At 46.2% G+C, this 13,693-nt stretch overlaps 1 protein-coding gene across 25 annotated transcripts in view; it reads left to right on the top strand.

Annotated features, from left to right (window-relative positions):
* Positions 1-13,693, top strand: part of FRMD4A (FERM domain containing 4A) — a 696,700-nt gene that overhangs the window by 530,017 nt on the left and 152,990 nt on the right. For all 25 annotated transcript variants that reach the window (XM_054236791.2, XM_078329488.1, XM_054236787.2 and 22 more), the window contains one exon: positions 12,024-12,116. In XM_054236791.2, coding sequence (XP_054092766.1) covers positions 12,024-12,116 — 93 coding nt within the window. The remainder of the gene's footprint in view (positions 1-12,023; positions 12,117-13,693) is intronic.

The raw sequence follows: 13,693 nt of genomic DNA, 5'->3' as shown, positions 1-13,693 counted from the left end.
TGTGTGTGTGTGTGTGTGTGTGTGTGTGTGTAGAAGCCAGGCTGGATAAAATGTGTGTGTGTGTGTGTGTGTGTGTGTAGAAGCCAGGCTGGATAAAATGTGTGTGTGTGTGTGTGTGTGTGTAGAAGCCAGGCTGGATAAAATGTGTGTGTGTGTGTGTGTGTGTGTGTAGAAGCCAGGCTGGATAAAATGTGTGTGTGTGTGTGTGTGTGTGTGTGTGTAGAAGCCAGGCTGGATAAAATGTGTGTGTGTGTGTATGTGTGTGTGTAGAAGCCAGGCTGGTTAGGAGGCATGCGTGTGTGTGTGTGTGGATGAGGCATGCACGCGTGTGTGTGTGTGTGTGTGTGTGAAGCCAGGCTGGATGAAATGTGTGTGTGTGTGTGTGTGTGTGTGTAGAAGCCAGACTGGATAAAATTGTGTGTGTGTGTGTGTGTGTGTGTGTGTGTAGAAGCCAGGCTGGATAAAATGTGTGTGTGTGTGTGTGTGTGTGTGTAGAAGCCAGGCTGGATAAGAGGCGTGTGGGGGGGGGGATAAGAGGCATGCACGTGTGTGTGTGTGTGTGTAGAAGCCAGGCTGGATAAAATGTGTGTGTTTGTGTGTGTGTGTAGAAGCCAGGCTGGATAAAATGTGTGTGTGTGAAGCCAGGCTGGATAAAATGTGTGTGTGTGTGTGTGTGTGTGTGTGTGTGTGTGTAGAAGCCAGGCTGGATAAAATATGTGTGTGTGTGTGTAGAAGCCAGGCTGGATAAATGTGTGTGTGTGTGTGTGTGTGTGTAGAAGCCAGGCTGGATAAAATGTGTGTGTGTGTGTATGTGTGTGTGTAGAAGCCAGGCTGGTTAGGAGGCATGCGTGTGTGTGTGTGTGGATGAGGCATGCACGCGTGTGTGTGTGTGTGTGTGTGTGAAGCCAGGCTGGATGAAATGTGTGTGTGTGTGTGTGTGTGTGTAGAAGCCAGACTGGATAAAATTGTGTGTGTGTGTGTGTGTGTGTGTGTAGAAGCCAGGCTGGATAAAATGTGTGTGTGTGTGTGTGTGTGTGTGTGTAGAAGCCAGGCTGGATAAGAGGCGTGTGGGGGGGGGATAAGAGGCATGCACGTGTGTGTGTGTGTGTAGAAGCCAGGCTGGATAAAATGTGTGTGTTTGTGTGTGTGTGTGTGTGTAGAAGCCAGGCTGGATAAAATGTGTGTGTGTGAAGCCAGGCTGGATAAAATGTGTGTGTGTGTGTGTGTGTGTGTAGAAACCAGGCTGGATAAAATGTGTGTGTGTGTGTAGAAGCCAGGCTGGATAAAATTGTGTGTGTGTGTGTGTGTAGAAGCCAGGCTGGATAAAATGTGTGTGTGTGTGTGTGTGTGTGTGTGTGTAGAAGCCAGGCTGGTTAAGAGGCATGGGTGTGTGTGTGTGTGGATAAGAGGCATGCACGTGTGTGTGTGTGTGTGTGTGAGAAGCCAGGCTGGATAAAATGTGTGTGTGTGTGTGTGTGTGTGTGTGTGTAGAAGCCAGGCTGGTTAAGAGGCATGGGTGTGTGTGTGTGTGGATAAGAGGCATGCACGTGTGTGTGTGTGTGTGTGTGAGAAGCCAGGCTGGATAAAATGTGTGTGTGTGTGTGTGTGTGTGTGTAGAAGCCAGGCTGGTTAAGAGGCATGCGTGTGTGTGTGTGTGTGTGTGAGAAGCCAGGCTGGATAAAATGTGTGTGTGTGTGTGTGTGAGTGAAGCCAGGCTGGATAAAATTGTGTGTGTGTGTGTGTGTGTGTGTAGAAGCCAGGCTGGGAAAGAGGCATGCATGTGTGTGTGTGTGTGTGTGTAGAAGCCAGGCTGGATAAGAGGCGTGGGGGGGGGATAAGAGGCATGCATGTGTGTGTGTGTGTGTGTATGTGTGTGAAGCCAGGCTGGATAAAATTGTGTGTGTGGATAAGAGGCATGCACGTGTGTGTGTGTGTTTGTGTGTGTGTGTGGAGCCAGGCTGGATAAAATGTGTGTGTGGATAAGAGGCATGCACGTGTGTGTGTGTGTGTGTGTCTGTGTGTGAAGCCAGGCTGGATAAAATGTGTGTGTGCGTGTGTGTGTGTGTGTGTGTGCACAAGCGTGTATAGCCAGGCTGGATAAGAGTGTCTTGCCCCCTCTGCTAGCGGTGGACTTGGCTGCATGGAGGCTCTGTCAGGGGCAGTGATGAAGAGAAGTGAGCCATCCTCATCCCTGTGGCATGATCCAGAGAAAGTGCAGCTACTTCCATCACCTACCCCAGAGACTAGGTGGGAGGGTCTCTCCAGCCACAAAAGAAGTGGCAGCCAGCCAGCAGGAGGTCAGCCAGCCGCTGGAGCTGGCAAAAGGTTTCTGAAAAAGACCTGGCAGATGTGCCTGGTACACCAGGGGAAAGAGCAGGTGTCAGGAGCCCAGAGGAGGTGAAGAGCTGACACCTTCAAGGTTGGACAGTGGGGAGACCATGACTCAGGGGCTGTCAGTCCTGGCGGGACAACGCCGGGGCCAGCAGACACTGTGAGTGCCTCATTGAGCTTTTCTCCTTTTCCTGGTAGGAAAGAACCAGAGCCGCCCTTGCATAATGGTACCCCTGGGTGTCACCTGCTCTGACTTGGTGATCCCCAGGTGGTAAGTGCTGGCCTTACAGTAATATGTCCCCCATAATAGCTCTGTATCACAGGACACTACAGCAAGATTGTTTTATAATGTTTTCCAATTCTACATGTGTATTGTGAGTGTGTGTGTGTGTGCACGTGCTACACTGTTTTATAATAAAATGCAATTGTAGTTCAATTCTTTTGGATAACCTATGTATATCACATGTATTTGCCTGTTTCCTAATGCAAATAAAACAAGCCTAACACGTAGAAAGCAGTTATAAACTGTAAAGTGCTATGCAAGTGGAAGATACTCCTACCAGCAGCATGATCGTTCCTAAGAGTAGAATTTCTAATGGTAGGTGGGGCACAGTGGATCATACCTGTAATCCCAGCACTTTGGGAGGCCAAGGTGGGCGGATTACCTGAGGTCAGGAGTTCAAGACCAGCCTGGCCAACATGGCGAAACCCCATCTCTACTAAAAATACAAAAATTCGTTGGGGGTGATGGCATGTGCCTGTAATCCCAGCAACTTGGGAGGCTGAGGCAGGAAAATCACATGAACCCAGGAGGCAGAGGCTGAGATCGTGCCACTGCACTCCAGCCTAGGCAACAGAGTGAGACTCTGATTCCAAAAAAAAACCAGTCATATATTGTTAGAGAATCGTTCAGGATTAAGTGCTGTTGACATTTTGTGGAATCTAGATGAAACTGGAGAAAATATATATAAAGCAAAATGTAGACAGGAAATTGGAAATTTCTCTAAGCTTCTCCCACCCCGTAAGTTGTACTCATTAATAAAGCATCTGAGTCCACAGTGCAAGAACCTACGCCCAAGAATGTTTAATATTGTTAGCAATCAATGGTTTTGCAGCGTTAATACCACACCTGCTTTCTCTTTTTTTAATCTTTTAACTTTAATTTTGAAATAGGCTGAAACAAGAATTGCAAACATATTGGGGAGTTGCCGTATGTTGGCAATTCTCCACCCAACTTCAACAAATGTCAACATCTTGCAAACCATGTTTCTTTAATCAAAACTAAGAAATTGGGCCAGGCGCGGTAGCTCAAGCCTATAATCCCAGCAGTTTGGGAGGCTGAGGTGGGTGGATCACGAGGTCAAGAGATCGAGACCATCCTGTTCAACAAGGTGAAACCCCATCTCTACTAAAAATACAAAAAAATTAGCTGGGCATGGTGGCACGCGCCTGTAGTCCCAGCTACTCGGGAGGCTGAGGAAGGAGAATTGCTTGAACCCAGAAGGCGGAGGTTGCAGTGAGCCGAGATCGTGCCATGGCACTCCAGTCTGGGTAACAACAGCGAAACTCAGTCTCAAAAAAAAAAAAAAAAAGACATCTTGAAACTAACCAAGAGTATAAATCCGATGTTAAAATAATTATTTATATGTTGCCAGAGTTACAGATCTCAACCCTAGCTGCACATTGGAATTACCTGGAACACTATAACATACCAACCCCTGGGACCCACCCCCAGAAATTCCAATTGAATCTGCCTTAGGTGTGACCTAAGCATTATCTTTCAAAGCTTCTCAGTTGATTCCAGTGGTGCAGGCAAATTTGAAAACACCTGTTCTAGACAGAGGCAATGTTGCAGTATTTCCTCTGCTCTCTCCCTCCAGAGCAAAGAAGAAAAGCTGATTCTACTTCAGCTCTGAATGTTGGAGGGTAGCAATGACTCATACTGGGGCCTCCAAAGCTGCAGACCCCTTCTAGGTTCCATTCCTCACAGTATGAGAACCAGCTCGGACGTTCAGGTTCAATGTTTCCAGGTGTACAAATAGGGTAACTGAGATTTTCATTTATCAAACTGGCATCCGTCCCTTAGATAACATCATATTTACATTTTATTTTTGAAATATTTCTATCACTGTTTTAAGACCAAAATTTCAATTATTATTTTTTTAATTGTGGGCTGAGTGCAGTGGTTCATGCCTGTAATTTCAGCAATTTAGGAGTCCAAGATGGGAAGATGCCTTAAAGCCAGGAGGAGTTCAAGACTCACCTGGGCAACAGCAAGACCCCTTCTGTACCAAAAAAAAAAAAAAAAAAATCGTGGCTCACCCCTGTAATCCCAGCATTTTGGGAGGCCAAGACAGGCAGATCACTTGAGGTCAGAAGTTCGAGACCAGCCTGGCCAACATAATGAAACTCCATCTCTACTAAAAATACAAAAATAACTGGGTGTGGTGGTACGTGCCTGTAATTCCAGCTACTCAGGAGACTGAGACACGAGAATTGCTTGAACCCAGGAGGTGGAGGTTGCAGTGAGCTGAGATCATGCCACTGCACTCCAGCCTGGGTGAAAGAGTGAAACGCTGTCTCAAAAAAAAAAAAAAAAAATTGTACACACTTGTAGTCCCAGCTACTCAGGAGGCTGAGGTAGGAGGATCACTTGAGCCCAGGAGTTCAAGACTGCACTGAGCTAAGATTGCACCACTGCACTCCAGCCCGGCTGACAGAGTGAGACCTCATCTCAACAACAACAAGCTAAATTAAATTAAAAAGTAACTTGTGGACTAGGGGGTGGAGATGTAATGGAAGATCCCATTATCAAAAGCTACAGCCTAACGAACTTTTAAGCTATTCAGCAGAAATAGTCAAACACACCCAAGTTAAAGTAATGACTGTTATAATCTATTTAAATTTTAATTTGAATCTCCTGTCATAAATTTTAAGAAAATTTAAGGATTTTGAGAAAATGCTTGTTGAATGTTGTACAGAAGTATCCCTTGTTGGTTTATTTGGTTAGCCATTACTGCAAATTTAAAAGACCGGTATCGTTGGAATTTATTTTCACATACCAATTAATAATTTGGGCTCAGCTTGAGACTCACCTGTAATCCCAACACGTTGGGAGGCTGAGGCACGAGGGTTGCTTAAGCCCAAGGGTTTGAGGCTGCAGCAAACTGTGATTGCGCCACTGCACTCCCACCTGGGCAACAGAGGGAGAACCGCCCCCCCCACCGCCATCTCTTAAAAAAAAAAAAAAAAAAAAAAAGAGTAGCTTTTAATCTCTTATTTTATCGCAGCCCCCTTTGAAATTTGAATTACACTCCCTCTCCTTTATAAAATTTTACATACAAAATAAATTTTTGCGTACATTTTAGAGTGTTCACAGACACTCTGAGATCAGGATGTTAGTTTAAGAACCTAGAAGGTAAACAGTGAAGGATCTTTTCTTTCAGCAGCCTGTATCTTAATTAATTGAATCACCTGATTGGTGCTGTCTGGGGAGTCTGATTTACCCAAACTGTTAAGGTTAACAGTAACTGCGACTGACTCCTTGAAGATGCATCTTTAGAACCACTGCGGGGAACGCGGGTGCGAGGGGGCGGGTCCCGGTCTGTGCTCTCCTCGCGTCCTTGCGTTTCAGCCATGATTAGCACCTGCTGGGCCTCTGAAAAGGGTTCATTCGTTCAGTCTGCCTGGCCACAAGCTTATCTACAATTTAAAAATAAACAAACTAGAAAAGCAATTTTCCAGTTGCAGAAGAAACCACCACAAGACGCAGCTCTGGGTGAGTCATTTATTTAGAAATAGGTTTGGGATTTCCATGTATTATCTGCTGGACGGTGGGAGAGAGAGTCAGTGGCTGCGGCCTCCATGCCTGGCTTGTGGGAATGCAGCATTCAGCGTTCATTACCACCTCTCAGACGACCCACACTGTGTTGTCGGAAACAATGGCAAATACACAACAGTACCTTATGTTTAGTGACCAGAGAAGAGCTTGAGCATAGCTTTTTTTTGGGAGCGGGGGCGGCGGGGGGGAGACGGAATCTCCCTCTGTTGCCCAGGCTGTGTGCAATGGTGCAATCTCAGCTCACTGCACCTTCCACCTGATGGGTTCAAGAAATTCTTCTGCCTCAGCCTCCCAAGTAGCTGGGACCACAGGTGCACACCACCATGCCCAGCTAATATTTTGTATTTTTAGTAGAGACGGTGTTTCACCATGCTGGCCAGGCTGGTCTTGAACTCCTGACCTTGTAATCCATTCACCTCAGCCTCCCAAACTGCTGGAATTATAGGCTTGAGCCACCTCGCCCGACGAGCGTAGCTCTTTCTGTGTGCAGCTAAGGTAAATAAAAAAGAAGGGTGCCCTCCAAGGAGAGCTTAGGGATGAGGCGTTCTCCTCGCCTTTCTTCCCAATGCAAATGACTTGAGGGAGATGGGAACCTGGCACAGGTGAGCTGAGTGAATTCTTAATATGGCAACTGTTTGCTTAGGACGGTAGCTGTGTCTACACAGCAGTCCCTGAACCTACAAGAATATGGACCTACAGGGCATATTGTGAAGCTGATGTATTCATTCTCTTGACAAATATTTATTTAACATCTGCTGTTACCACTGGAGATCCAGAGCAAACTGGCCCTTGACTCCTTGTTGAGCTTGTGTTTGTAAATTAGGAAGTGAATCACACAATGTGGTGGAGAAGCTGCTAGAAAAGAAAACTGGGGGCTGGGTATGGTGGCTTATGCCTGCAATCCTAGCGCTTTGGGAGGCTGGGGTGGGAAGATTGCTTGAGGCCAACCTGAGCATCATAGCAAAACCCCTACTTCACACACACAAATTTTTTTTTAATTAGGCAGGAGTGGTGCACCTGTAGTCCCAGCTATGCAGGAAGCTGAGATAGAAAGATCACTTAAGCCCAGGAGTTCAAGGCTGCAGTGAGCCCTGACTGCACCACTGCACTCCAGCCTGGGCAACAGAACAAGACTGTCTCTAAAAAATAAAATAAAATGAAACATTTTTAAAAAGAAAATTTAGAATAGACTTAAGAAAACATAGTGGAGCAAACAATTTCTCCTGGGCTGGATAGCCCGTGATTGAGTAATCTGGTCTCCGCAGTACACACCCTGCTTTAACTTTCCTGTATTAGTAAGGGTTTATAGTAGTTAGTATCACTGACCTGTCTTTTTTTTTCTTTTTTTTTTTTTTTTTTGGAGATGGGGTCTTGCTCTGTCTGGAGTGCAGTGGCATGATCTTGGCTCACTGCAACCTCTGCCTCCTGAGTTCAAGCAATTCTCGTGCCTCAGCTTCCCTACTAGCTAGAATTACAGGTGTCTGCCACTACACCCAGCTAATTTTTGTATTTTTAGTAGAGACGGGGTTTCACTGTGTTGGACAGGCTGGTCTCAAACTCCTGGCCTCAAGTGAGCTGCCTGCCTCAGCCTCCCACAGTGCCTGTTCTGTCGTTGATGAACACACACTACAAGACAAGAGCACTAAATATGTCAACACTTTTCCATTTGAAGAGTTCCTCTCCCTACTTCCATCCTGCAACATCTATAAGTATTTCATACACTTGGCCAGGTGTGGTGGCTAACACCGGTAATGCCAGCATTTTAGAAGTCTGAAGTGGGAGGATTGCTTGAAGCCAAGAGTTTGAGACCAGCCTGGACAACATAGCAAGACCCATGTCTCAAAAAAAAAAAAAAGATTAAAAGTTCTTAAATTAGCTGGGCACAGAGGGATGTGCCTATAGTTGCAGCTACTCCAGAGGCTGATGCAGGAGGATTGCTTGAGCCCAGGAGTTCAAGGCTGCAGTGAGCTGTGATTACACCACAGCACTCCAGCCTGGGCAACAGAATGAGACCTTGTCTCTAAATAGATCAACATATAAGAATTTCCTCTCTCGCTTTGGCTTCTGTAGAAACTCATTCCATATGAAACTGTCTACCATAAAAACATGGAGAAGCCAAGCAGTATTATTATTCTCCCCCTGGGTCTGGAAAGTGACTTATCACACACCCCCACCCTCCAGTAACTATAAACAAAGCTCTCCCTGAGGCTGTCTCTATTGAAGGTACCAACACTTGAACCAAAAATCGATTTGTTTTATACGTAGAAGCTAAAAGCGTCTGTTAAATGAACGCATCCAATTTCTACTGCCTGGAAGCAATCGCGTATTTATTACTGACCTGACGGTTTGACCTGCCACAGCCATAAACCAAATGAGCACAATCTTGCTCAGCTTTAGAGATAGTTATCGGTCACATAATAACAAAAATACTCTGAGTGGCTGCTGGGATGCTTTTTTTGGTGTTATGATTGGCAAAGGCAATGATGCGCATTCTCAAATGAAAAATCAATGAATGGTGAAAACCAAGCTATCAGGCGTCTCTTAGTTAGACCATATAAAGGAAATGCTTCTTTACCGCTTTGCGTCACCTCCCATCCTAATGCAAAGGAAACATGAAAGATTTGAGGGAGGCACTTGATGCCAGGACTGTGAAGGGTTAAATAGGAAAGCCCTTTGCAGTGTGGAATTCTTGACCCTGTGGAGTACAGGAAATATGACTTTGGACTCAATGCGATGAGCAGAAAACAACATTTTATTTTATTTGAGACGAAGTTGCGCTCTGTTGCCCAGGCCAGAATGCAGTGGCTCAATCTTGGCTGACTGCAACCTCCAACTCCCAGGTTCAAGCGATTCTCTTGCCTCAGCCTCCTGAGTAGCTGGGACTACAGGCAACCGCCACCATACCCAGCTAATATTTTTGTATTTTTAGCAGAGATGGGGTTTCTTCATGTTGGCCAGGCTAGTCTTGAACTCCTGATCTCAGGTGATCTGCCTGCCTCGGACTCCCAATGTGCTGGAATTACAGGCGTGAGCCACTGCTCCCAGCCAAAAACAATATTTTAACGAGTACTTCTGCAGCTAAAAGTGATAGCCACAGAATTGTGGTTTCCAGTTTGCTTTTTAGCCCATCTTTTAGTTTTTGCCCAAACAGTGGACACTTATCATAAGGGGCCTTGGATGAGTCACATGTCCCTTCAGTCTGCCTTTATAAGCCACCTTCCATGAGAGACTTTAACAAGCTCTTAAAATGGAATCAGCTGACCTCCTTCCTCCTCCGAGTCCAAGGAAACCAGGTATGGGGAAGTCTGCCTCTCCACTGGCCATGGTGCCACTGTGCTGCAGCCTGGGTGACAGTGTGAGATTCCATCTCAAAAAAAAAAAAAAAAAAAAGTCAACTAGGGAAAAATGAACGCATAGAGAGCAAATTCTGTAGACTGGGAAGTACAGAAACTGGTGGGCCCCAGTGTGGGTGCGGTAAGTATCGGAGGAGGAGCCCCCATGCCACCTGTTGTATGGTGTGGGAAGACTTTCTGGAGCAGAGACATGACAGCTGCTTCCTGCAGGATGGGCCGGACCTCACTAGGGAAGAAGGAAGGGAAAGGCCTACTGGGCCGAGGGAACAGCATGAGCAGAGTCACAGAGGTTTGAAACATGTGGTACCTGTTGGGCATTATCAGGCATGAGCAGAGATGACATTGGCACCCAGGCCTTCTGTTTCCTGCTCTTTTGTTCTAGTCAGAACGGAATTTGTCCCAGCTTTCTGGAAGAAGTTGGTCCTGTTATTTTACTTACAATATCATCTTCCCTTTATTTATTTATTTATTCTTATTTTTAGAACATGTTAGCAATTCTTAAGACATCTTGCTGGAAGTGAAAAGCAAACCATACACAGGGTCTTAGAACGTTACATTTACAGCCAGGGGCAGTGGCTCACGCCTTTAATCCCAGCACTTTGGAAGGCTGAGGCAAGAGATCTTCAGAGGGCAACCACTTTGCAGGCAGAAAAGCCTAGCCTGTGCAAAGGCCCTGGGGTCGGGGAGGACCCTAGAGTCTTAATGTCCTGTATACTAAGCTGGAGTGCGATGGTGTCATCTCAGCTCACTGCAACCTCCACCCCCCAGGTTCAAGCAATTCTTCTGCCTCAGCCTCCAGAGTAGCTGGGATTACAGGCACATGCCACTATGCCAGCTGATTTTTGTATTTTTAGTAGAGATGGGGTTTCACCATGTTGGCCAGGCTAATCTCAAACTGCAGACCTCAAGTGATCCGCTCACCTTGGCCTCCCAAAGTGCTGTGACTACAGGCATGAGCCACTGTGCCCGGCTCTTTCATTTGTTTTTACTCTTCCTATATTCAGAGCAAGGAAATAAAAAAATAAAGTTAATGGAAACTTTTTTTCTGGCTGGAGATTCTTGGAGGAAAAACAGGCCAGAGTTCCTCAGGTGGTCACTATTGTCAGGCAGATTCACGAGGCTTCCCTATAGCCACAGGTGTGGGCTTTGTGGAAAGAGATTTTTGTTTTTCCCCATGTGCAAAAGGTGCAGTTTGAAGCCTCAGAAAGGGGATGGAAGCCACTTGTGCATGTTCCCTCTTTCCGTTTCAGGGGTCTGAGCATGTGCTCAGAGGAGCAAGCATTCTTAGACAGTGATGGAGGCAGATTTTGTTTCTGATTATCCACAGCCTTTTGCACACATGTCACGCAGCATCAGCCACCCGGGGAAATGTAGCGAGGCCACTCGAGTCTATTCCACGTGAGTTTACTCTGTAAAGTGATTATTAGACTGTCTCCTCCAGGAGGATGGGCAGACATTGGAAACAGAGAGGAGGGGAAAGAAAAGAGTAGATTCTTCAGCTCAGTTATTCTGTGACTTTGCCCCACTCTTCCAAGACTAACCTCCGAGACGTGGCCTTCAGGGCTGTCCCTAGCCTCACGGCTTTCCACTCACAGGACACTAAGATGCCGGGGTCCTCCCCGACCCCAGGGCCTTTGCACAGGCCAGTCTCTGCCTGGAAAGTGGTTGCCCTCTGAGGATCTCTTGCCTCAGCCTTCCAAAGTGCTGGGATTAAAGGCGTGAGCCACTGCCCCTAGCCGTGAGTTTAACATTTTAAGACACTGTGTATGGTTCACTTTTCACCCCAGATACTTCCAGCAAGATGTGGTGAAGACTGTCATGTTCTAAAGTGCGCTTTGAGTCCTTCAGGAAAAAAGACAGTGGGAGTGTAGTGGACAGGCGATTCAGGACAAGGAGGGTTAGGATGACATTTTCATTTTAGTGCACTCTGGGAAACAGCAGGTTCCAAACCCTTCACTTTCCAGTTCCCATTCTCCCCTCACATCACACAGGATCTACTGCTGACTCGGTGTCCCCTGCATAGTGCCTTTGGGCTCTTGAATACTGTAAATCAAATAATAAGGTGAAGGTGACCGGGCGCCATGGCTCACGCCTATAATCCCAACCTTTGGAAGGCCGAGGCGGGCAGATCACCTGAGGGCAGGAGTTTGAGACAAGCCTGACCACCATGGTGAAACGCCATCTCTACTAAAAGTACAAAATTTATCTGGGCGTGGTGGCTCACACCTGTAATCGCATCTATTCAGGAGGCTGAGACTGGAGAATCACCTGAACCCAGGAGGTGGAGGTTACAGTGAGCCAAGATGGTGTCACTGCACTCCAGCCGGGTTACAGAGCAAGACTTTGTCTCCAAAAAATAAAAATTAAAAGAAATTAAATAGGGGAAAGTTCCAGTTTATCCACAATCCATTATGTTCTGCTCCATCTATACCTTCAACCCGAAAAAAAACCCTCCGCAAAGTGCAAACCCCTAACCAATTTGTCTCTGTTTTCCTCAGGGGACACTTAAACTGGCTTCAACTAGATCGAAGAGTACTGGAACACGACTTTCCTAAAAAGTCAGGACCCGTGGTTCTATACTTTTGTGTCAGGTATGTACACCTGGTGTCCACATTTTTGCTTCTTTGTGTTCTCTATCAGAAAACTCTGGGAGGGCAGAGTGAGTCCGAGGAATCTGGACATCCTCTGTCCAGAACAGAACAGAGGAAAGGGCACTCAAGTTTGTCTTGGATCATCGCCAGTGGTAAAGGTTGTAGCAGAGCTGGCATGCCTCATAGATGGAAACACAAGGTTCGAGGGCGCAGGGTGTGTCTGTGAGTGGGCAAGGACCTGTGTGTTGTGTATTTGCACTAGGATGCTTGGGTGTGGAATGACAAGAGAAAACGTTTTTCTGCATTTTTGGGGAGGGTCATGTATCTTCCAACAATGAGTCTCTTATAGCACAGGCCATGGGATTCTTTTTTGGTGGTAATTTGAAATGACGCAACAAAAGCCTTTGCATTCTTTCCTTTTAGAAGGGATGCCACTTGAATCTCTTGCAACGTGGGGAGTTTATCCCAAATAGGAGTAGTCAAAACCCAGCAGCAAACCACAAGCCCATATGCATTTCCTGGCAAGGGAGGATACAGCTTAATAACATAGCAGAGACAATGGGCATTTTTCTATTCATCAATCTAGTCTAAGAAATGTTGTGCTTGCAAAGGGAACTACTTGTGGGATATAGTGATTTAAAGAGTTAATATTTGCAGCAGGTTTATGAAGACAGCGGACTTGTAACTTCTGTTTGCAAAAGGTTGTGAGAAGCCAGAGGCTGGGAAGGTCGGGGGTTCAGGGGCAGTCTGATTGGGTAGCAAAGTCAGAATCTGAGCCCTCAATCCAGCAGCTCCTAAACACCCAGTCTATGAAGCCACCAGGTTCTTTCTGTCCAGAACCTTGACTGCAACACAGTTACAGAAGCATTGAGGTCCTGATGCCTCGTCTTTACATGGACTCTAATACCTGTGCCCAGCCTGTACACCCTGTTCTTTAAAATATGCTAAAAAAATTCAAGAGCGAGACACAAATGATAGGCAATTCTGTCATTCCTAAAGAGCATGATCAGGAATGCAGTTCCACACATAGCCATCCTTAAGCCACACAAGGCATCAGAAGAACTTAAAACAAAAGTTAAAGGGTCCACTTAACAGGCTCAAGTGTATGGCTTTTCCTCAGCTGGCAGAGTAAATTTCAACTTGAGCTTAATGCGTTTTTGATTTGTTTAACAGCTGTGAACATCTCCAGTCTCATCTTAGCTATTTCCATTACTGATGGGAATGATTTCAATGCCATATTCTCTGTAATGGTGTATACAGTTTCTCAGATTAATGGAAAAGCAACTATATGAAGCAAAGAGTAACAATTCTGCTGGGAGGGGCAGGTGGTATCAGGCAGGACTTCTGTCGCATGGAAGCAGGTCGTTAATCTGTTATCCCAGGTGGGTGAGTGCATTTACCATATATCAGGCACTCCCTGCCTCCCTGGTGGTTTTCACCAATGTGAGCCAAGAAGAGGAAATCCTGGTCTTGGCTGCATAGTAGGTGTTTTTTCCAAGTGTCTGAGTTATTTGTGGGGGTCCTTGCAGGAGAGCTTGGGGCACCTTGACATTGATGGTGGAAGTATCGGTCTCTGA

Source organism: Callithrix jacchus, chromosome 7, assembly GCF_049354715.1.
Source record: "Callithrix jacchus isolate 240 chromosome 7, calJac240_pri, whole genome shotgun sequence".
Lineage (NCBI taxonomy): Eukaryota > Metazoa > Chordata > Mammalia > Primates > Cebidae > Callithrix > Callithrix jacchus.
The sequence above is the reverse complement of the archived record's forward strand: the minus strand, read 5'-3'. Positions and strand labels throughout refer to the sequence as shown.